General features: G+C 32.5%; 2 protein-coding genes across 7 annotated transcripts in view; one reads left to right on the forward strand and one right to left on the reverse strand.

Annotated features, from left to right (window-relative positions):
- Positions 1–24,462, reverse strand: part of LOC122516896 (acetylcholine receptor subunit alpha-like) — a 91,710-nt gene that overhangs the window by 65,638 nt on the left and 1,610 nt on the right. Inside the window, exons 2-3 of one of the 4 annotated variants that reach the window (XM_043635097.1) lie at positions 23,225–23,348; positions 2,127–2,179 (exon numbers count right to left, since the gene is read on the reverse strand). The gene's annotated coding sequence lies outside the window, so the exon portion shown is untranslated. Of the gene's footprint in view, positions 1–2,126; positions 2,180–5,758; positions 5,967–16,606; positions 17,865–23,224; positions 23,349–24,462 lie in introns of those variants that run through there. The other 3 variants (XM_043635099.1, XM_043635095.1, XM_043635096.1) reach the window with 3 other exon arrangements.
- LOC122516897 (dynein regulatory complex protein 9) lies at positions 19,358–23,762 on the forward strand. Of its 3 annotated transcripts, none has more exons than XM_043635101.1 (7): positions 19,358–19,708; positions 19,860–20,513; positions 20,620–20,721; positions 20,824–21,064; positions 21,147–21,353; positions 21,974–22,105; positions 23,192–23,762. In XM_043635101.1, the coding sequence occupies exons 2-7, from the start codon at positions 20,341–20,343 to the stop codon at positions 23,390–23,392; spliced, it is 1,056 nt and encodes a 351-aa protein (XP_043491036.1). In that variant the 5' UTR covers positions 19,358–19,708; positions 19,860–20,340; the 3' UTR covers positions 23,393–23,762. The 3 variants fall into 3 exon arrangements, with proteins under 3 accessions (XP_043491036.1, XP_043491037.1, XP_043491035.1); XM_043635102.1 differs by having other exon boundaries at positions 19,358–19,603; positions 20,334–20,513; XM_043635100.1 differs by having other exon boundaries at positions 19,358–20,513.

Raw genomic sequence — 24,462 nt, forward strand, 5'->3', positions numbered from 1 at the left:
ATACGATGATTAGTATGAATGAGCAAATGCTTTGAATTTCCAACATGTGTTAATCCCAAGAAAAATATAAATTTCAAACTACGATTCTCTAAGGGTTGGACATGAAATTACTGTGGATATCGTAATATACGATATCTTTAACTGATTAAAAGTTTAAACTTTTCATTCCTTGGACACTGATAATAGATATTAGATTGTTACTAGGATAATCATTCCTATAAGTAGATATTTATGAATCATAATTGGTAACATGTTATATGGTTTCGTACAATCGATCGATAAGTTCGATGAGAGAGTTCCGATTGAAACAATAATAACAACAATCGATTGTAGTTTTGATAATGACAATGATAAACATAAAATCCGATGGTAATCCATTAGAATCCATTTAATGATCATCGAATTTCCAAATACCAGAAACAATTATTCGAGACGTGTGCCGAAACGTTTGTATCCTTCATATTTATAGTTAGCCAGATCAATTGCAAACAAAAAATAAATTTAAAATTAGATCATAGTTTTCTTAACTTTTGAAAATTATCGAAAAATTCTCAATCATTAATTTTCTTAATAAATAAACGTTTTATCCGTTCTTTTATATTAAAGAAAATAACAAATTGTATTTATTACAATTAATATTTCATAAACAACATAACTTCGATTAAATCATTAGCCCAAACAATTTCTACTTATCACCGATAAAAAGCATACATGAATCATTTTCTTAAATATATAAAATATAATCGTGACTATATACGTTGTTAACGAATAAAAATGTTTCGACCAACTCTAAAACAGTTTCTTTTTTTTTTTCTGTGGGATCAAACGCTTACGCGCGCGAACTTCTACATCTGAAAAAGTATATGAGAAGAAGAAGAAGAAGAAGAAGAGGGGAAAAAAAAAGGAAAAAAATTTCATTGAGAACTTAATCCTACAAACTCGAAGCATTCGACGCGTCGACGAAATCCCAATCGAAACCCACAGAAAAGTTCTACGACAATTAGATCAGTAAAGTTAAAGAGTGTTGGTGGTCTGCCTTGGGAAGAAGATAGGTTATCTGTGTTTTTTTTTCTTTTTCTTCTTTTTTTCCACGAGCTTTCGCGGTAGAAAAGAATCGGAATTTGTAGCCTTGCACGGGCCCGCTGCAAGCTCGCGAGGCACTTTGAAAGTATAATTCTGTCTGCTCGTAAAAATCGTGGCTTGCTCGTTTGGCCTAATGGCGGAGGCACCGTTTTTCAATTTGTTCGAGCAATTTCCTTTACTCATTGCGATTTTTCTTTCTCTTTCTCTTTCTCTATTTATCTTTCTTTCCTATCTCAAATGATTGTAGAAAAATTCCACTACATTAAAAATGTAATACGCGTTTGTAAAATTAGCTTGTTCGGTGTTGGTATATCCGATACGATTGTATTACGAAACTACCCGTAGGTGTCTCCGAGAATATGAATTTTATGCGAATAACGATCGAAATAATCGTTCTCTAGCGAATCGAACGATTATCCGGGTAATATATTTTGCCAGTGTGCTCGTTCGTTCGTTCGAATTAAAAAAAAAAAACAAATACCTGTGAACAACACAACAGGTCGAATATAAGAGATTTTATTCCTTTTTTAATAAACAATATTTTGCAGAATATAGCTTTGATCGTTAATTTTTTCTTTCCTAATTCGAGTATGATAAATATGCTAAATACTGTAATGTATATTTTCAAAAGTTTTATTTTAAATATTATTATTTAATTTTTGTTAAACGTATTTCTTAGTATAACAAAAAATAACAAGTCTATAAATTTCACGTCCCTTCTAGATTTGTTCCTAAAAGAATGTTTAGAACGGGAAGACAAAAAATAGAATAGAAGAAGAAGAAGTAGTGCGATAGTTTAAAAGGGAACACATTTTTTCATTAGTTGTTCGAAAGAATATATATATATACTATAGAGAAGAAAAGTTACAGGTAACTATGAGACATGCTACGTACTAGAAGACTGTAATACGAAGAGACCAGCAGTTTGCTCGTAAAGCCAAGTTTCATGTTAGTTTACTTCGACACTTCTTCCCCTGCGTATAAGTTTCTCCTGCGTATAAGAGCCTTATGAAATTAGCTACGTGAGAAAAAAAATCTCTTACCTTAAGCCGTGTTGCTGTGAGGTCGTTTGAAAGAGCCGTGAGTGGACGGTTACCTGAAAATAAAAAAAACGACGAAGATCAGAAAATTTGTCTATATCATATTTCCATGATAAATTTTAATTAATCAAAATCATTCGAAGAGAAAGAAAAAAAAGGAAATAATAACGAATTACTTTTGCAAGTTATTTGAATTGTTTCTTTTTTTTTACCGATAGCATATCAATCGTGCTTTCTATGGGACTCCCACGAATAATAATAAACAATCCAATTTTAATTATAAAAAAATAATTTAGAAAATAATTACAAATTACTTTTCAATATATCATTTGTAAATTATTTGACACCTACAAATAAAAAACATTGAAATCATTAAAACTTTTTACGAGAACGTGTCTATGAGACGATAAATGAAGATGAAGAGAGAAAAAAAAATAGGTGATAATATGATCAAAATGAAGGCAATAAGTGAAGTCACGAATTCGTAACGCACGGGAATGCGTTTTCACATTTCGTCCTTAATAAAGCGGTATACCTTGAGGGATATATTACGTACGAAGGATAATGGTTGGTGAAATTGTGATCGTAACGCTGCGGGAACATCATTATGGGACGGGATACAACGTCCTAAGAACATAAATCAAGATATTGTTCGATGCCATAGAAGACAACTCTTTCTCATTTTTTCTTTCTCGATATTTTACTAATCGTTTCAAAAAATAAAACTCAGTTTTTTTTAAGAAAATTTTAATAAGTCAATATTTCTCAATACGTCTTTAATAAAAATCAAAGGAAATGTAAATGTATTAATGAAAATGAAAGAGAGAGAGAGAAATTATATAAATGTATATAATCCAACATCTGAAATTGTAATAGTATATTTTCAATTAGACAAATACATATATGATTAAATAATCTCAGTAGTAATGCTACGTTTTTACTCAGACATACACGTATATAAGATTAAACGATCACAGTAGTAATACTACGTTTTTAATCAGACATATACATATAAGATTTAATTATTGAAGTAATAATGCTACGTTTTTAGTCAGACGAATGCGTTTATGCTGCAAGCTATCACAGTAGTAATGTACTGCTTTTAGTCAGACAGATGCATTAATGCTTAAGCCATCTTGCCAGTAGTAATGGTATATTTTAATCAGACATAAGGAATACATTTTGATGATAAATAATCGTGATAGTAATAGTCTGTTGTTTTTTGTTACCGTTAAATATAAAAAGATAAGAAAAACAAATTTCCATAATAGGTCGAGAAAAACGTTAAAACTTTTACAAAAAGAGACATTAGACAGTGAAATACATAAACGAAATATATACATTTTTGTTCACTGACAATTCTAGCGAAGAAACTATCCGTAAATATTGTGCAATTCTTGAAATCTGAAAGGAGAAGGAAGAAAAACAAAAAAAAAAAAAAGAAAGAAGAAAAGACCCCCTTGGAAACCGAAGAAGATATTTCAAAGTGGCTGGTAAATGTAAAACGGTGTGCTGTCGTTTCGAGAAGCGCAGCATTCTCAGAGATTCGAAAAGATACCGAAAACGCAAATTTTCTCTCCACGGAAAATCAATATTTTTCATTTAGCTTTACATCTCATGCAAAAAAGTACGGAAAGTTTCGTACGAGGCGAAACTCTCTCTCTCTCTCTTGCATTCTTTACAAATGTCTCGATTCAAACGGGAGAGCTTTCAAATACGGCTTGGTATATAACCGAGTGTGTTGCATGCAGAAAGTAGAAGACACAGGGGGCGATGGGCGATCACAAACACGCTCTAGTTTTCTGAATATTATCTGCCTGAAATTTATCGATTTCTCTTGCGCATACGTTTCACTGAATTGAAGAACTATCGTGATTCGTGAGAATCGCGTGTTGATCCGTACCAACTGATCGAAATTACATTCGACCGAATGGACTCGATGATTCTTTCTCCCTTACTCTTTTCTTTTCTTTTCTTTTTCTTTTTCTTTATCTTCGTTTGTTTTCATTTCAAAAGAAAATATCGAGTCATTTACGGTTAACAAAGAAGCCAATGATTTTTGTGAAAGGTTACGTTCCATTCTATTTTCTTCCATATGTAATAATCTTTTAACAATCATCGTTATTACAATCATCGTCATTCTAATCATTGTTATAATAGTAATTAATATTATTATTATTATTCCTATTGTATTATTCTAATTATTAATATAATTTAAATAGTCCCGAAGGGCTTTTAATTATATTTACTGTTCCTACGACCCACATCCTATATATTCTTCTCTCTCTCTCTATTCCTCTCTCGAAATTTCTCTCTTATCATAATTTTTTTTATTTAAAGATATATTATTTTCTATTAACAAGCTCTACATATTATAAGCATAACAGATTATTGTGCACACACACAGAAAAGTTGTAAGTTTTATTTAATATTACAACAAAATTCGTATGAAGCTCGTTAGTTTAAAGTTGTTGTTATGCGTTTACGTAGATACATCTTCCAAACTGTAACGCACGAATTTATTATACTAATAAAAATTTAAAACGCTACTTCTCGTACTTGGAACATAAAAAAAAAGAAAGAAAAGATTTTCTTTCTTTTTCTTTTTTTTCTTTGTCGCCAGACAGATATGAACCGTAAAATTGTGCCGGATCATTTTCAAATTAAATATTAAAATGTATGCGAATAATTCCGCGAGGTAAAAAATCCAACGGTAAGACAAAATTTGTAAAAATAAAAAAATCCTCCTAAAAAAGAAAAAAGAAAAAAAGATAAAAAGGAGGAAGAAAAAACTATATAAACTTTAACGAATTTCCCCGTGAAAAAAAAAAAAGAAATAAAAAGAAAAATAACCCGTAGAAAAATCGAGGCCGTAGGTAATAGAGTCTTTTACGAAACAAAGTGCAGCATCTACTTTGAACGTCAATTTTACATAAAAGAAACAGCTTAAAAGTGATGGCTCTCGTTAGTGTTAAAGGATAAACAAAGCCAAGGGCTTAACATTAGAATAAATTTGCACATCTCGCGAATTCGACTTTTTTTTAACCGGTTTTATTTTTTTTTCTACCCTTGACGCAGCGAGGCTAACGTACCGTCGCTCATAATTTATTCTTTTCTTTTTTCTTTCTATTTTTATTTTCTTTTTTATTATTTTACTTTCCCCTTTTTTAAGACGACTGACATCGCGCTAGGTGTGCAAGTGAGTCGACAACGTTAAAGAAAATAATGGAATGAGAAAGAAAAATAATACGCATGTATGTGTATGTGTGTGTAAATGAGAGAAAGAAGATAAACTCGACAAATAAAACCGATATGACCGATTACGAGTAACGAAAGATCGATCATCCCCAGATAAACGATTTACAGTTGGTACGATTCTACGTATCTATCTACACATATATACACACGAGTAGTCGTTGATGGGAAAACGTTAAAATTGACGGGGAAGAAAAAAAAGAAAAAGAGTAGAAAGAAAGAAAAAAAAGTATCTCATTCGGGGATGATATCCGGTAAAATTCAACATTAATCGAACGAGTGAACGCTGTGATGGATTATTAGACTGTAAAATTAATTCTACCATTCGAAAAGTTTTCTTTTTATTACACAAACACACATATCTATATATATACACATACCTATACATAAATGTATAAGATGTATAGTAGAAAGACAAATTTCACGAGCTTTAACCACCATGGTCGGACGGCATGAATAATTTAACAGGCAGGCTCGTGCCATCTTCTCGCAATAAAATTGCACAGTCCTCGGTATAATTAACCGAACTCATTAATGTTACACCGAGAAATGCTTTTCGTACGTTCTCTCTCTCTCTCTCTCGCTCTATCTATCTCTCTTTCTATCTATCTCTCTTTCTTTCTCTTTCTCTTTCTCCTCCTCTTCTTCTTCTTCTTCTTCTTATTCTTCTTCTTCTGCTTCTTCTTCTTCTTCTTCTCATATTAACCGACTGAAACCCGTCTTCGTTGTAGACACTTTTCACGAGCGGTACGGACGCAGGTGTTGCGCGACGTCTAAGCTCACGGGCAATTAATATGAAGTGGCAGAGGAAACTTCACTTTAATGTCTTCAACTAGAAACGGCGAAAGTTTTAGTAAATTTCAAATCTATGGAAGACGACACCGCGTGATGCGAGGGGGATTGGGGTGGGGGCTGAATGAGGGGGAAGAAGGGGGTGCCTTCTCTTCGGCCCGAGTAATGAAAGACGTTCATGAAAATGTTTATTCGATATAAATGTGCACCTAATTGAGTGTAATTAAGTGTTGGACGGGTGTGGTTGATAGAAATGAAACTAAAGCAGATGGAATATGTAGAAACTCTCTAAATGTAAACTTGAACGATGAAAAAAAAATTAACGAATAGTCCAGCGTTGCTTGCCCAATTTACCTGGGTTTATTGAAATTTAAATAAAAAAAAAAAAGAAAAAACATAACGTACGTATAATTGGAGAGAGAAGTGGGAATAAGGGGAAAAAGGGTGATTAAATGTACGATGAAAGTAGAGTAATGTGAATCAAGGAAAATTAACGAATCATTAATACCTCTAATGTTACGTCCAATTTACTACGTAAATATCGAAAATTTAAAATATAAAAAATAATGTGCATTTAATTAGTGGTTGGTTGTTGAAAATGAAATGGAGGATAGAAATGTGTACTTATAAAAAAAAAATAACACAAAATTTAAACGTATAAAAACAACGAATCGTTTAGTATCACGCCTATATAGAGTACTACGTTTATAGAAATAAAAATAGAAAAAAAATATATACATATATATACATAGAAAGAGAATAAAAGAAAAAAAGATCAGAAGAGAAAAGGAAAAATCATAAAATCGTTGAACGATCAACGATAGGATCGAGAATCGTTTTCAATCGGTCTCTACCTTTGACTTCTCGATATTGAAAAGATTGCTCCTTGATAAAGGCTTCGCGATGTTCTTCTTTGACTACCGGTCCTCATATCGCTCGATCATGTATATGTATGCGTATGTATATATATATATGTGAACTGGAAGATCCAATAAATATTAAATACCAGAGGTCTTATAACCAAGCAACCTGCTTGAGGTATAACTGGTCGTGCCTTATTAAGTTTCACAGGAGGCGTTTGAAATTTTTCTACGTTGGTGGGCGCTCTCACACCATACACGTTATATAAAACATATACTTATGTAAACGTAATAGAAAAAAAAAACACACACACAAAAAAAGAAAAGGAAAAAATTGGCAGGGAAAAGTAAAATTTCGTTGAAATAAAATGAATGACGAGAGCAGACATAGTATATTATACTTTTTCAATTCCTTTGTTGCCCGTTTACGTTATACACGGGTATGTTCAAAACACTTGTAACAGATAAACTGTAGACGAGAGTTGACAAGGAAGATGAGAGGGTACGCGAGACTTTATTCTCTTGGAAAGCTTTAAGCTTCTCTATTACTTGTCTCTAGGGTGCGCTTCGAGGCATTCATTGTAACTTTAGCAAATCTCACCGGTTGTTGATACTACTTACCCTCCAAAACAGTCGGCCCACTCGATAATAACAATAAACAATTTCAAAAGTTACCGTCATCTTATAATTTTTCATTCTATAGAAATACACACATGTAAATTACATTCAATCATGAATCGTAAGAACTGAAAGATATTATTCCGTACCCTGTTTTTGGGGGTTTTTTAATAATAAAACTTTTTACCTTTTTCAAAAGTTTCTATAACGTATAATACAATAATGAAAATAAATTGAAAATTTATTAAAATTAAAATATACGAATTTCTTAATCGACGAATACTCGCGATTATATTCGTCCTGAGTTTACATCGATGAGAAAATATTTTTCTTCTTTTCTTTTTTTTTCTTTTTTCATGATAAAACGTGCTCTCTTTGAAATGATTAATAATGTTAAGAATAAAACAAATTTGAAAAGTTTTCAATCGAATCTTCGTATTTCTCAATCGATAGATAGTTGCAATTATATTTATCCTCAGCTTACAGCAATGATATATTTCTGTTCATGACAACCCTTTCCCTTTAGAAATAATTAATAATATACATATAATATAATAATCGTAATTCCTATATATTAAGTGTTAAGAAAAAAAGAAAAATAATAGAACATTAAAATGGCCTGCAGTAGTGTAAGACAGAAAGACAGACAAGGGAAAAGAATTTTATCCGAAAATAACGTATCCGTCGACTGCTACTACTTTGTACCGTCCGCTTTCCGGTTTCCTTTGTACGTACGGTACTTTTGTATTCTCTCTCTGATACCGGTTCTCTGACAATTAAACAGGGAAGGGGTAGGAGAGGGGGGAAAGAAAATAAAAAAAGTCAAATGGAAAGAGAAAGACAGAAATGATAAAAAAAGATAAGAAAAACAAAAAAAAATAAAAGAAAGTCAGAGATGAAACAAAAATAAAGGAAACAAATTCTTCTACCCAACCTCCACCCAAAAAAAAACTCTTTAACTCTCGTTTTAAACTATATTAATCCCGATTTCCGCATCGGTAAATTGAACAATTTTCAAGCTGCGGTTCCCGATAGGAGATATTCCGTTTAACCAACCAACCGTTCGTACGAACGCGCTTCAAATAACTCTTTATCTGATTCTATGTTTCCTTTTTTTCTTTTCCCCTTCCCCCAGGATTGTAAAGAGGAATCAATTATTTTTGCCAACTCTCGTATAAATTTTTGTTTTATCCCTAGAACGAAAGGATTTACATAGATATATATATATATATATATCGATTTATATTTGTAAATAGGATTTGTTCTTCGTTATTATCCAATATTTAATGTTTTTTTTTTTTCTAACTTATCCTAAATTAATGTCCACATGATCATTAATAATTATTATCAATCGTTAATAACTCGTGCCATATTACACGAACAGCATGCATACCGATTATTAATATCTCATACCTGGGTTCATAGCAGTACTTAAGTTATAACACTGCTTTATCATAAATTATAGGAATTACTATAACGATCGTACCTATATACTAGAATCGCATGTTACGTGATTACAAAGCATATTCGGTGCCGAGTCTCAAATTACGTCGATAGTCGATCAACTTGATCGTTAATTAAAGTTTCGATGTATCTCTGTATGATTTCAAAAGAAATTAAGGAACGCAAAAATTTATTTTTTATTTTTTCATTTAATATATTTATAAAATTAATTATGAAGAAATTTAACTTAAACCTTTTACGAATACAAAAGAAAGCTCCTTTTTGAAATATATTCTGTCTTGTGTTTATTCTATTCATTATTATTATTATATTATATTATATATATATACGTAGCTCCTTGCTAACACGATATATTATAAAATACACAACGAAAGTGTTGGATAAAAACTCTATCTCTTTTATTTCTTTTTTTTTTTATTTATCATCCAACTTTCTCTTTCTACGATGAAATCACGTCAAAGCTTTGAACAATTTACGTAATGCCAAACGAGGGAATGAGAAAGACGGAAGAAATAGGGAGAAAGAGAGACAGTGAGTGAGTGAGTGAGTGAATGAGTGAATGAGTGAGTGAGGGGGAGGGAGAAGGAGAATTAGGATACTTAATTGCGTTCACCCGGGGAACGACATTCGCATTAGTCGAGCCAAAAGTCGAGACACTGAGAGAGAGAAAAAGAGAGAGAGAAAAAAAGAGAGAAAGAGTATAAATGAATGAAAGAGAGAGAGAGAGAGAGAATAAGCGTGCAAAAGAAAGAAGGAGAAAGAGGAAGAGAAAAAGAGAGAAAGAGAGAGAGAGAGAGAGAAAGCTATGAAACGATGTTGAAGGGATGAGAGACAATTTTATCATCCCCCTTGTATCGCTTTATGCAATTACATCTTGTCGGCACCTCGTCGCGGACAGCCATAACCCGCTTCATCGTGTTTTCGCGATTTTACGCCTCTGAAAACATATTCTACCGTCCTCTCTCTCTCTCTTTCTCTCTCTATCTATATATCTTTCTCTTTTTAGTTCACGCTTCTCGGTGTGATCTTTTATCCTGCTTGAAAAAAAAAGATAATAATAAAAAAGAAAGAACAAAGGTAAAGGTAAAATGCTGAAATTCCTACGTGTTCTTTTTTTCGTTCTTTTTACTATTATTTTTTTTTTATCATCGCCATCACGACACCCAGTAACTTGGCGAGAATGGACTTTGAATCGAGTTCGTAGAACATCGTTTATACCGTAATCTCCATTTTTGTCCTCTGTGTATACTTTGTGTTTTGATCTTTTTTTTATTTTTATATTGTGCTTTTTCTTTACTTTTTTTCTTTCTTCTTCTTCTTCTTCTTCTAAGTCTTCTTGTTTTTTTTTTTCTAACTTTTGACATTACCGAGTAAAATACAAACGTTAGTTGTAAAACGACCTTTATCGTTCGCGAAAGCAACATGAACGAAAACTCATCAATTCTCTCTCTCTTTCTCTCTCTCTTTCCATTTTCAACTATCTATTCTATCGACTACGATATATAACTTTCACATTTTTTATGCGTCCAAACTTTGTACAAACAGAGTCCAATGTAAATCGCATCTCAAAATCCTGCTGTGATATTGCAGGTATTCTCATCACAGAGAGAAAGAAAGAGAAAGGGAGAGAGGAAGAGAAAAGAGAGAAAAATTATTTATTTTTTATCATAAAGTTTCGTATTTTCCAATAAAAATTTTTCAAACGAGTAATTCAAAATACTACCCGATAAAAGAGAAGAAAAATTGTTGTAATTCACTTCTATCCTTGATCATCATAAAACACATGTCTTATTCTCGAAGGAATAAAGTCCAAGTAATAAAAAATGGAGAGAACAAAAAATATTCTGAGAATGTCTAGGTAAAAATAAAAGATAAAAGAACGAAAAGACAAAACCAAACGACGAGATGTACCTTTCTGTCGTATAATTTATTACAACTTCTAAAGGAAGTTTCTTAATGCACGTGGATATACGCAAGCTACCTATCCCGCATTCCGCTTGAGAACCAACAACGCGAACTTTGTTTGTATACCTTCCTAGATACACATACAAACAAACAATGTGTAGTTATGTGTAAATATATATTTCTATATATATTTAAATATATATATGTATGTATTAAATATAAATCTATATACATACACACTCATATGATACATATAACTCTATATCAGCGTTCCTCAACCTCAACGGCCCAATATTAAGCTGCATTCATTTTTAATAGACCACGAACTGATAGCTTCCACCTGACTCCAAAAACGAAGAAAATAATGAATTTATAAGATATTTTCTACATAGTTATCGTCAAACGAAAATACTGCAGCCATAATCGTATCATTTAAATAATATACATTATTGGTTCCGTTCTAACGAATTTTTCAAAATCGTATATTACAAACGTTTGGGACAATATTACAAATTAATTTATTAGATTGTGCGACAAAAAAGTTGCTTCAAATAAAAAATAATAGTAATATGTACCATTTTTACGATACTAGATTGCCAGATATTCTTAAAAAATATTGTATAATTACTATTAGAAATTAAATAGAATAAAAACAGAAAATTACAAATAAATATATATATATATTTACTTAGAACGTCCAAAAAAGGAATGATAGATTTAAACCTCATTTGAAAACTTTGAACGTTTAATTATTCAACTATGAAATCTAACTTTTCTCTCTTTCTATATATACATATAGTCTAAAGCGCAATCGCATTGTCGTCTTTATTTGATTAATATCCGCCATACAAGGGCTGTTATTAGCTTCCTACGTGTCCGGATTTTTTTATCCCGTCGCGGTATTCGACCAACCGAGCGAAGCAATTCCGGCATCGCTATTGTCGCCACAACTCGATAGTGACGTCCGACGTATGTATGTATGTATGTATGTAAGCAGGTATATATATATATATGTATATATGTATGGATAGATGGATAGATGGATGTATGTATGTATTTATATACATTTGTAGATATCTCCTGACGTTTCTCATGCGTGAACATTCCCTGAAAAGCGACATTTTTGTAGACATTGATATCTACTGGTTAAGAGTGATACATATTTTCTTTTTCTTTCATTTTGAAATCATATTTAACAGATAAACAAACAATATTGGTAAACCAAAATACAAATCAAAATTCTGTTTTTTTTTTTAACATTTTAAACAATTTTAAATAATTTTTAGAAATAAATTAGATTATATCTATAAATTATAAATAATATAGATTTATTTATTTTATTTTCTTTATTCTTTCGGTATATATATAATAAGATCATTAATATGGTAATATCATCCCCCTAAATTTTTTCTCAATCTTTGTAAAAAAAAGAAAACAAAAATTTACCGGTCAAAATTAATCAGACAATACTTTTTACATTTTAAAAGAGACCATTTCATTTTCTGTTTCTATTTTCTTCGTTTTTATTACTCAGTAAGTATAATAAGACAATTAACATTATAATGAGATTAAACTTATATTACAAAATAAAGATTACTAAGAAAAAAAGTCTAATCATCGTAGACACTGTAAAACAAATAATAATAATAATAATAATAATAACGATAACATTATAAAGTCAATGCCGTCGTTTTTAAAGCCTTCAATTTTATAGAAAAAAAATGCAAAATGTAAGATAAAAAACGTAACGTTCGAACTTACGATCCATGAGTTCGGATCGTTTCGTAAAACCATTTGACAAGATTTAACGACATTCTTAGGTGCGCGCGAGATGTGCGGCGAGAATCGAGGGAAGGAAGGGACAAAAAAGAATAAAAAAAAAATAAAGGAACATTATATCCCGTACAACGATAGATCATTGATTTTTATCGAAGAAAGGTGTAAAGAGCAAAGACACGTATGGTCTTATCGTTGGAATAAAACTGGGAGAGGAAGAGAGAGAAGAAAAGTAAAAGAAGGAAAGTGCAAAACGAGCCGATGGGAAAAAAGAGGGTCGGTTTTTTTAAACTCGTTTATAGTTTCTTATCAGAAAGAGGGGTGAATTTTTTTCACGTTTACGTTGTTTTCTTTCAGATTTTAGCTTATGCTCTTTTTAACCTTATACGTAAGAATCATTTTTTATCTATCTATTTATCTCTCTCTCTCTCTCTCTCTCTCTCTTTCTTTGCTTCTTTTTCAAACTTCCTTCTTTCTTGATCGGAGATCGAAATCTTAGTTTTTAGATGAAAAAGATATGTAACGAAAGATAATAAGGTTTCATCATAGTAAAAAAGAAAAGAAAAAGAAAAAAATAGACAGGATTTAACGAAGGAAAAAAGAAAAGTAGAACGACGAAAGCCGTTGCTAAATTATTAGGTATATAAAATGGAAAATGACAGCTATCTTCTCGTGAAGCCCTTTGTACTCGAAAATTGTACGACATTCTTCCATGAGGGTTTATCGTACGATAGTGTGTATACACTTTAAGAAGAACGCGCTTATGAAGAAACATCGATCATTGTTGGGAAAATATTTTTGTTGGTAGGTTCGACGTTAACGGAGATTGAAAGAAATGTTTGCTTTTCGTTTACAAATTTCATACACGTAACGCCTAGGTCGAGATAAAAGGGTAGATCCTTTTCAAAACAGATTTAAAAGCAATATGTATGTATTTCTAAGTGTTAAAAAAACATTTGAATTTAATCCTTTTCCATTATGGGATCATCACTCCGGTATTATGACAATATTTTTTCGTAAAACTCTTGAATTATGTATTAAAGGAAATCAGTAAAAAACAGTAGTTATTATAAAAATTGTTTTTAAAGTATATGTCCAGGTAAATGCATTTCACGCGTATACATAATATAATATATCCAAAAGTAGAAAAAGTCAATGCCAGGATTAACCGAAAATAAATTTTAAATATAATTGTAATCAAATGGTAATTATATAATTTTAATAGATATTAACGAATAAACAATTAAAGGTAGAAATGTTATTGAAATAAATTTACTGATGTAATTGTGATAATATCACAGTAGGTATAAATATTACGGTATATTATATTTAAGAACGGTAAACTACTTTATCAAACATCATAATCTCCTTTGAAAAATTTCATTCCATCTTAGTTCAGCTGACTTAAACTACATAGAATCGTATCGTAAAGGGAACCCCATTTTCTAAGGTGAAACGAAAGCAGAAATACCGTTTGCCTAGAGCCACTTGGAAAACCTCCATTATGGTCAAGCGGTACTGTGCTTTTAAATTCAGGATTTAATATTAAGTTTCCACAGTTTTCCGCCGGAAGGACAAAACTCAAGAACGAATATAAAAACCGTATATATACCTACCCTTGTTTCTCCCTAAGGCTACGAAAAACAGATAGTACGAGTAATATCAATTCACTAAATCGAATATTTTAATTTTCGTTTTTTTTCTTTACCTAAACTTCTCCAAATTTTATAGCTGTAGAATAAAAAATAAAATATTGCTATTTAAGAAAATCATGTTTGATAATCAAGTTAGAAATTTAATTGCTTTCGTAAAAATTCATTAAAATAAACGTTAAATTACAAACAAATTGAATATTTCGCTAAAAATAAAAATAAAAACAAACAAATAATACTACGTGTAATAACGATTCTCAAAGCATAATATTTGTTTTTTCCCAAATTAATTCGCACACAAACACACACGCAACACTTCTTTCATATTTTCTTGAACAAGCAATAAAAATAAAGTACCTTCATTTGCAATACGATTAAAAGTCTAATCATGTAGATAAAAGTTGATTTGAATAGATTCTAAGATAAGGACACGTTTAGACAATTGCCTGTTACGATTTTCCACTTGAAAATCTCGAGAATCACACCCTCATGACGCTTCCATTCTACGCTAACTGCAGATTCTTGGACCATGCTCTCTTGAAAGAGACGTTTCACGCTCGAAACTGTTACGGACGCTTTTCGAATGCTCAAGCAGCTTCTTAGCGCAATACGAATTTAAAATGTATATACATCTATATATGTGTACATATACATGTGTGTATATGAACATGTTTTTTACACTACGCGAAGTCTTAACAAGTTATGCTTTTATCTACAACTTTAATCAGAGTAAACAAGAGATATGTATAAACTATGTAACTATTCAATTTTATTTCGTATCTAACAAACGGAATAGTACACGTGCCTTGTATCAATTAACACGATAATTCCGAGAGACAACATTAAACCTGATTGCTTGCGATCATTGACCAGTCAATCAAAGGATTACGACTTGCTGTAGGTAAGTGCTAAAGCGATCATCCATAGGCTCCATTTATTGGTTGGTCAATCGACTAATTAAAGGGACTAATGCATTAAGGGTCTACGTTAACGAGGCTCTTTCATCGTTACGTCATTGTATCAAATACTTCAAAAGAATTTAAAACAAAAAATACCGTGATCTATTTTATCCGAAAAACCGAAGCAAAATAAAAAAAAACTGTTTGTAACTGTAAAATAAAAACAGAAAAAAATCGGTCTACTCTCTAAAGTCGAGTAAACAAAATATTTCGTTTACATTATGTTCCTTATGCTCGATATCTCTTATAGAATTAACAATTATAATCGGAAAGATTTTAGTAAATAACGTTTCCAGATTTTCTTTTTCAAACGTTTCAATACAATATGTGTATACTTATCTTAAGAAAAATTCGCAAAATTGTTTCGTCGAATTATCAAATTGAATGGTTTCGTTCTTTCGTCAGCAAATTCTCGAAGAAACTTTATCGAAAACTTTTTCCAACTCCTCCCCTTTCTCAACCGGGATCTTTCATTTCTTGTGTATGTCAACATTTCTTCCATCGTAGTGCATACATATCTTGTCATTCTTCCTTCGAAAATCGATGCTGAGTTTCGTTCGAAAGGTAGGTATAAACTGATCATCGTAATCTAAATAGAAATCTTATTGGAGCGGAACAAGAAAACTAAAAAAAAAAAATAAAGGAAAATAACAGGGGAACGACATTTCCAAAAAGTTACAATATTTATTCTTAAAAAAAGAGAAAATAAATAAATAAATAAACAAATATGAGATATAAAATTAATTGATAAAAGTTGACATTTTCTCGGCTTGTTTCTCACATGTATGAATAAATAATAATCGTAAGATCTACTTGGACGTATTCGTAATCGGCGCACCGCGGGCGAAACTTTCACCGCACACATTTAAACGAGTTATACGTTGTCGCGCGGCGTAAACACGAGGGCGTTCCAAAAACTCGCAACTAGGTTAACCATGACTGTCTCCCTCTCTTCCTTTCTCTCTCCCTGTCTCTCTTTCTGTCTGTCTGTTGGGCGCGGGACGATAATAAATCCAAGAAAGATTCGAGGGAAACAGCGAGAACAACGTTTTTACACATTTTTACCTTAAAACTAAGAGGGATGCTTCGACCCAATAAGAAAAAAAAAATTACCACGAAGAGGGAAACAAAATAAGGTGGTTGATGTAAAACAGTAAAAAGGAAATAATAGAAATAATAATAAAAAAGAATAAGTTACTCACTCGCAGATACGCTATGTGATGTCCACGACGACGACGACGACGACGACGACGACGACGACGATGACGACGTAGTGGGCGATAACAGTAAGAAGAAGAAGAAGAGGAAGAAGAAGAAGAAGAGAAGAAGAAGAAGCCAAACGACGAGGTGGACGTATCAACGCGTAAAAATAATACACGTCGGGATTATAACCTTAAATTCCACCATGTAGAAGGGTGTATTGCGTGGAGCTGTGCTGCCTCCTGCCGCGGCAACGAGCTTCCAACGGTGGCAGCTGATGGTGAAGGTGGTGGTGGTAGTGGTGGTGGTAATTATGATAGTAGTAGGAGTGCATCGACACGCGCGCGTGTGTGTCACGCGATAAAAATGAATAATAAGAATAAGAGAATAATAAATAATGAAATAAATCGAATTGTGGAGAACAGTTGTAGGCGACACGGTTGATTTTGGGCAATGTATTGTTATTTCCGTTAATACTACTGGAACTTCAGTCTCTTTTCCTGTTGTTGTCGTCGTCGTCTCTGTTCGATCGTCTCAGCTCGAAATGTAATGAATCCTTGTCGACGATTGCTGCTGTTAGGGTTGTTGCGACAGCGGTGGTGGCAGTGGAGTAACAGAAGCTAGAAGAATTGTAGGAGGAAGCGGCAAGAAGGAATAATAAGAAGCGCGCTCGTTCGTGGCGTCGAGACGACTGTCGAGTGTCGCACCGAACACCGTACGAAGAGGCGGTCTTCTCGCGACGACGACGACGACGACGCGTTCTCGAGTGTGGCGCGAGCGACGAACGTGCACGAAGCGCGACGATACGCGACGACATCGACAACGAGAACTGTCCGGCACTACTACCCCTGTTTTTCTTTCCTTTTCTTTCTCTTTTGATCTCTCCTTTTCAAACAATATATATATATAATATATACATATCCATATACGTATACATATAAATATATGTGTACGTGTGTAAAAAATTCGTTTTTTTAAATGAGGACGATGAAAAAGCAGGTTCGACGTAAACGAAGAGACGATGACAACGACGACGACGACAACAATGACGACGATAAAAATGGAGGAAACGAGTCACGTCGTCGTCTCGCCGAGGACGAGACGAGAAATAATAGCGTGCGAGCGAGCGAGCAAGGAAGTGAGGCACGAAGCCTCAAAAACGTCCTGCTGCTGCTTCTCTGGTGTTGCTGCTGCTGCTGCTGCTGCTGCTGCTACTGCTGCCTTCCACCACCGACACCGCCCTCGCGAATACGCAAGCGTCCCGGCCAAAACACGCCGAACACCCTCGTTTTCCCCTCCCTCGCGCAACCCTCCACCGCGCCCCTCTCTGGCCCATTTCGAAATTACCGCGCCATTCGGCAGAGCGCGCCACCCTCGCCGACTCGCCCACTCTCCCGCCTCTTTTTTTCAATTTCGAACAAAATTTCGACAATTGTTAATACTTACAAGCCAAAAAAATCTATTTCATTTTGTCTAAATCGTAAACGGATTAATTTATTTTCTTTCATTGTTTGTTTCGTAAATGTCAAAGCACTATTAGTAAATTGTCAAACTTGGGAAAATTAAAGATTGAATTCAAGGGGTTCTGTTTGATTTACGTTGTTTCTCTATTGGTATCTTACCTCACAGAGTTTAAAACGATAGACGAATTTGGACCTACGAAATTCGCAATAGATTTAGAATCGTAAATACGAACGGCAAAAGGACAAACAAACGAAAAATGAAATTTATTTTAATAAGTTTAATAATGAAGTATAACATTCATGTGATTTATACGATACTGTTTTCCTCGTTAGACGTCATTATAATGTTAATTAAAGAACAAAGAATGTTTTCGATCTTCTAGCTTTATTCTTCTCTTAAATTAGGTAAAAATCCGTCTAAGGAAGTTCGATCTTATTGGTCGATCGGTAAAATCATAGCGAAGAGAGAAGTCGAAAGTTCTTTTTCTGTTTATTTTTCGAAGAATTCAACGTCCTTCAGGGAAAAAACGAGACTAATTTTGTGACAGTTCAAGAGGGACCTCCTAGACAATGCAGATTCAATTAAAGTCTCCTGAGTGTGGAACTTTTCCAATCAAAGCTGTACGTGCTCCGTGGCCTCTTCTTTTCCATCGACAACGAACCTAAGCGGAAGCGAAAGTCCTTCTGTCCACAAGACTTTTTTTCCAATGAAATTGTCTCCCTAAGATCTAACGTGAAAGAATACGTATATATATATATATATATATATATGACAGCCGTCAGCTCAACAGCTGTCGACTTCGACTGATTTCCTCGAACTTTCTTTCTTAATATACCCCTGACATTTAAAAAACTCTTTAAGAAGGATTAATAATTAAAGTTTTTCAGGTAACGAGACTGTTATATAACATGAAATAGATTCGTTTTCGAGAATAACATTTTTCATTTTCGTAAATCCTCTGAATGTTTGTTTTTTTAACTCTTAGATTAACTTGCTTAATTTTCTTATTTTTAACTAACTCTATAAAATAGCCAAGGCTATTCAATTCAAATTTCAGGATTAGTAAAATGTTCCGTCATAAGAAAAGTTTTGGAAACACAACTCTGTTCTAAGGGTATAAATTTTATTCAATTAAAAACGATCGATTTATCACACAGAATGATTCTTACTGAAGTAACTTTTAACAATTTAAAATGGTAGGTAAAAAATCGAACGACTTTTTCATATTATTTAACGAAATGTTATTCCTACTCTTAATAATAGTCTCGTCTTATTTAATCATCATTTTTTAAATTGTTATTTTCTGTAATACTCTTTTATACAATAGACGAGTTCTAACGTAAAGGGAAAATGAAAGTATTAACGTTTAATTATTTAAAAAAGCTTTCCACAGTGCCAAGCATGACCATGATGATAAATACTGTAAATACATACGTGGAAGTTGCGTTCTGACTGTATGGTTGCTAGAGCAACGACAAGCGATAGATCAAACCGTTTTCACCATTAAAAACGTTTCTCAGCAACCACTCCACCAGGTGAAGTTTATGGTGCTCTATTATAAAACATTAGTTATATCGAAACCGATCAATATACGTCATACAAATGTTTATCTTATTTCGGATATCTTGAAATTCGTCAATGTAAGTAGAACCATTCGTATTCGAATCGTTTCGATTAGTCATACAATCGACGTAATTCAATATTGTACGTACATACATAAATTAATCTCACGCCTACACATATCTACACACATACACATACAAAGGTATACGTTTCTTCGTAAAATTGCAGGAATCATGGATTAAACGTCGCGCATTAAAATAAAAGGTCTCGTTACTTGTGACTCGCGAAACGTACAGAAACTTTTGAAATACTGCGGCGAACTCTACGTAGAGATGTTGGATAAAAATAATAGATAAACGGTATAGTAGCAAAAATCGAAACGAGACGGCTTTCTCACGAACTACACGAACGTATGATAAATTGGTTCGTCTGTTGAATTTAAACCGATAGGACGTATGTGTGCGTGGTGTCAGTTATGCTCAACTGCTTTACTACTAGGCCAACCGAATAAAATTTTTGTTTGAATGTATTATATATACAAGCTACGTTTATACTTACAAATATTTCATTTATACATTTTATAAGTTTCCTGAAATAAGATAAAAAAGTATTGCGCTAATGATCCGATCTACTTGTTGCGTTCTTTTAAATTAATAAAAAGAAAAAAGAGAAAAAGTGAGAGAGAAATTAATTAATTGTAAGGTACTCGATGGCTGAGAAGCAAGTATATAATTTATCCAAACCTTCCCCTTCGGAAATGGCTGCTCTTTCAACGATATTCGAAGACTGCACGAATGCACTCGTTATTTATCGAGAAACTCTCAAAAAGGTTTTTAAGCGCTCGGAGAACACGACAGTTCCTTATGTTCTTTACGAACTCCAGTATGTATGACATATTAAATAAAATAAAAATAATATAATATATATAATAATAATATTTCTTACAACGTAACTTCTCATATTTTTTTCTTCGTAATTTTCTTTATAGAAACTTGGAAATAACAGATAAGCAAATACTTAACGAGGACATGAAAAAAATGATAAAAGATATGCAGGAACAAGCTACATATACTAAACTACAAAATGATAGGTTTAAACGATAAGCCACATTTTGAATTATAATCCTGTTGCTAATAATTTATATTATAAAATTTAATTCGTTCGATTTTTGTTTTTGTTTTTAAACTCTTAGCCTATATGTAAGAAGTATTATGGAAAAACTGAAGGAAGAAATACGTGAGCGTTGTAGTTTCGATGTGTTGACTAAAGAAATTGAAAGAATCGTGACCCGAAGAAAAGAAGAAGAGACTTTATTCGAGGAATGTACGGCAATGAAAAAAACTGCGATGGAGCTTCGACGAACTCTCGCCAACGAAAAAATGAGCAATGAAGTGGAGAGAACCCGTCTAAGGAATATACTGCTCGACTTAAAGGTATTATGTCGGAACAAAGAAAAAGTTCTTTCCTACGATATCCTCCCCTTGAAACTCCACTCTTCTTTTCAATGCTTGTTAGAATGAAAATGAGAAACAGAAAATAGTTTCTGACGTTGAATACAAGTATTCGTGTAAGTGGAATAAAGCTAAGTGCCAACAAAATTTGATCAAGTGTGAGGAAGAATTGAAAAGATTGAAAAAATTGCTCGATGATCTTCACAAGCGTGAAAAAATTGAACAACTTATATCTACCGAATTGATTACGTTTCTTATGCATGATATCGCGGTGAGTATGAAAATTTTATAATCAGTTTTGGACGTCTTACATTTTATATCAAATACATATTATGGCAAGTAATATACAAGGTAAACCTAACTTTATCGCCTGAAATATTTCCGTTATTTTTAGTTTCATGAAAAAAAATACTTCAATGTAAATTACATTGTTTTAAGCTACGCTATCGCATTAAGTGCACGTGAATTTATGAAAATAATAATACACGTGCATTTATGAAAAAATATGATTCTAAATATGTAGTCCATCTTAAATTATTAATCGTTGTTTCTCTAACATTTTTTTCTAATTTAAATTATACAGAAGCATGAATCATCAGATATTCTATCGAAATACATCGTGAACTAATTATATGTTATTTAAATTAGTAGGAGAAATAAGTAACACAAAAAATCGTCCAATTTAATTGAATAAGATATCGATGACTTTTCGAAAAAATAAATTCCATCGTAAGATGTGTATCTTGAAAAAGTTTAATCTAATTCTGAACATTTTAGTCTATTAAATGAAAAAAAAAAAAGAAATATTTTCCGTGATAAAGTTAAATAGAACATCCAGTATATATAGTACATACCAACTGATAAATAAAGTATACTTTTACCAAATTATAGAATATCGAAGAAAAGATCGAAGAATGGCAGAAACGGTACGATCGGGAGAAGAAAATGTATGAGGAAGAAATCCGTGAAGTGAACATAGAGATAGAAACTCGACAAAAAGACATAGCTGAACTTTCACAAGAGGTAATGTTTTCGTTCTAAACATAGAACAGAAAGAGGTTCCCTTATTCCCGACAAAGACTTCAAACACAAAGAAAAATATCAAAATAGTTTAACGCGATAAATATACGACTGAAAGTACTGTTGATACCTATAGGAATATTTGCATCTCCTTTCGAGCAAAATTTCTATAAATATTGTATTATAAATCGAGACGAATTTTATTTTGTAAAAGAGGATCGATATATTTGCTACGTAAACTTAGAGAATCATCGATCATCGTAAAAAATCAAACTAGATGTTCTGTTACTCGGCATATCCGCAAAAATCGATAAGCTCGGCTTGAAAACTCGTTCGTGACTATTTCGAATCGAGCGATATCCATAATTTTACGTTTAGATGTAAGAAACACGCTCGGAACTCGCTTTCACGAACCTTTACGATTAACTCTTACGACTTTTTATCGTCGTTCTTACGCGTGTGAATTTCAAATGTAAGAAACATAAAACACGTGTATCATCTATCTATATACATATACATACACGTATATATGAAAAACACATATATATATGAAAACATATAACTAATTATAGAGTTACGTTAAATTTTACATACTTCACTGTCAACTTAGAATCCAAAAAGACTTAACTGTCAAAATGACTACACAGACTTTGTTCTGAATCCAAACAACTTATATACGAAAGAACAAGCGACCTTAGGCACTTGCAACATAATCGCATTCAGGAGAACGTATTCCATACGTTCTATGCGTTTGTAATATAAACGATTCATATATTATAGAACGTTACTATTAAAGTAACAACATAACTAAAATAATTAATGAAGAAATTTGTAAATATGAAATTGTGAATAATTTAGAATTTATTTTGTTATTAATAACGCATGTATTCGTACGGTCGCTTACACATTTACTAATAACTGTAACAGATTGCATTAGGAAAAAAACAAAAATAAAAAAAAGAAGAAGAAAAATATAATTATCGGTTCGATATTCTAATTCGTTTTTAACGATAGGATAACGTCCTAATTATTTATTATGCAGTGATACGAAAATACACTGAAATTCGTTCTTTTAATTTTCCATTACAGTATAACAAAAAACAAAAATTTATAGACACTTACCTCGCGGAAAAGGAAGCAGTGAAAAAACAAAAGGAACACGAACAGCACGTGCGAGGATGCGCCATCAGGATCCAAGCTTGGTGGCGCGGTGTTATGGTACGCCGGAAGTTGGGTCCGTATCGACCTGAAGAGAAAAAAAAGAAACGTCAACCTAAAACGAAGAAATAATTTCCTTTCGGTTAGTTTCACTTCTGTAAGTGCACCTGCATAGAACTGACGATTAGAGAGGACAAAATTTACTTAACGCAAACGTACTCGCCCTTTTGTTTACATTTGGAAAGGTAAGGAAGTTTCATCGTACGTTGACCAAACTAAATTTATAGAAGACAAACCTTTCGAATGACAAATACGCTATTTTATTTTCCGAGCTAACAATATGTCTACTGGAATTTCAATAAAACAATTGCATTTCTGCTAGGTTTCTAAAATAATTGATTGTAACAATGATAATAATTCACTATTGAAGTAACTATTTCTAATAGACATGTATAATATGTATCCATAATATATCTCAAGATTGGAAATCAATTTTCTTAACTATTTATAAGTTAAATTATTTTTTCCTTTAATTATGTTAACACCATATCCAAAATATAGTACGTTAAATACATAGTCCCAATAAAAATTGGATTAATAAAAAATATATCGAAACCTATTAAAGAAATTCGTATTTTCGAGAGAGACGGTTCCTTAAATTCTTATATAAAATTCTTATATTTTTTTATTTTTCGCACGATGCAAATAGGGAATGGTCTTCGAGTCTCGAGTATTGTTCACGCAAGAATCTCATTTCCCGTGCAACACTTCCTGAATCCTGCAACGGTCTCGACCGCATAGAACCCGTAATAGTCCGTGCGGCGACTGCGGCACGAAACTTCGTTTATATGTATATACATGTAAGTCTATAAATGTATACCTACGTCTACGTATAAAGCTATATATCGTAGCTTAGTTTGAAGGTACGTTAGCACGGTGCATAACGACCCTTAATTCCGATGTAAAAGTTATAAGGTTAATCCCCGCTTGACGTATCGAATGTTTTACTTTAAATTCAAACGTTCAACCTTTATTATTTTTCTCGATGATTTTTAATTTAGAATACGATTAATTTGTTTCTATTTCTTTATCATTTCGGAGATAACAGAATAAGATAAAAATTAATCCGAAATAAAGACTACTGACGGACGACATAAATCTCGGACGATGACATTCAAGAGGGATGAAAGCACTCGTTACTT

This window comes from Polistes fuscatus, unplaced genomic scaffold, assembly GCF_010416935.1.
Source record: "Polistes fuscatus isolate 324 unplaced genomic scaffold, CU_Pfus_HIC Scaffold2, whole genome shotgun sequence".
NCBI lineage: Eukaryota > Metazoa > Arthropoda > Insecta > Hymenoptera > Vespidae > Polistes > Polistes fuscatus.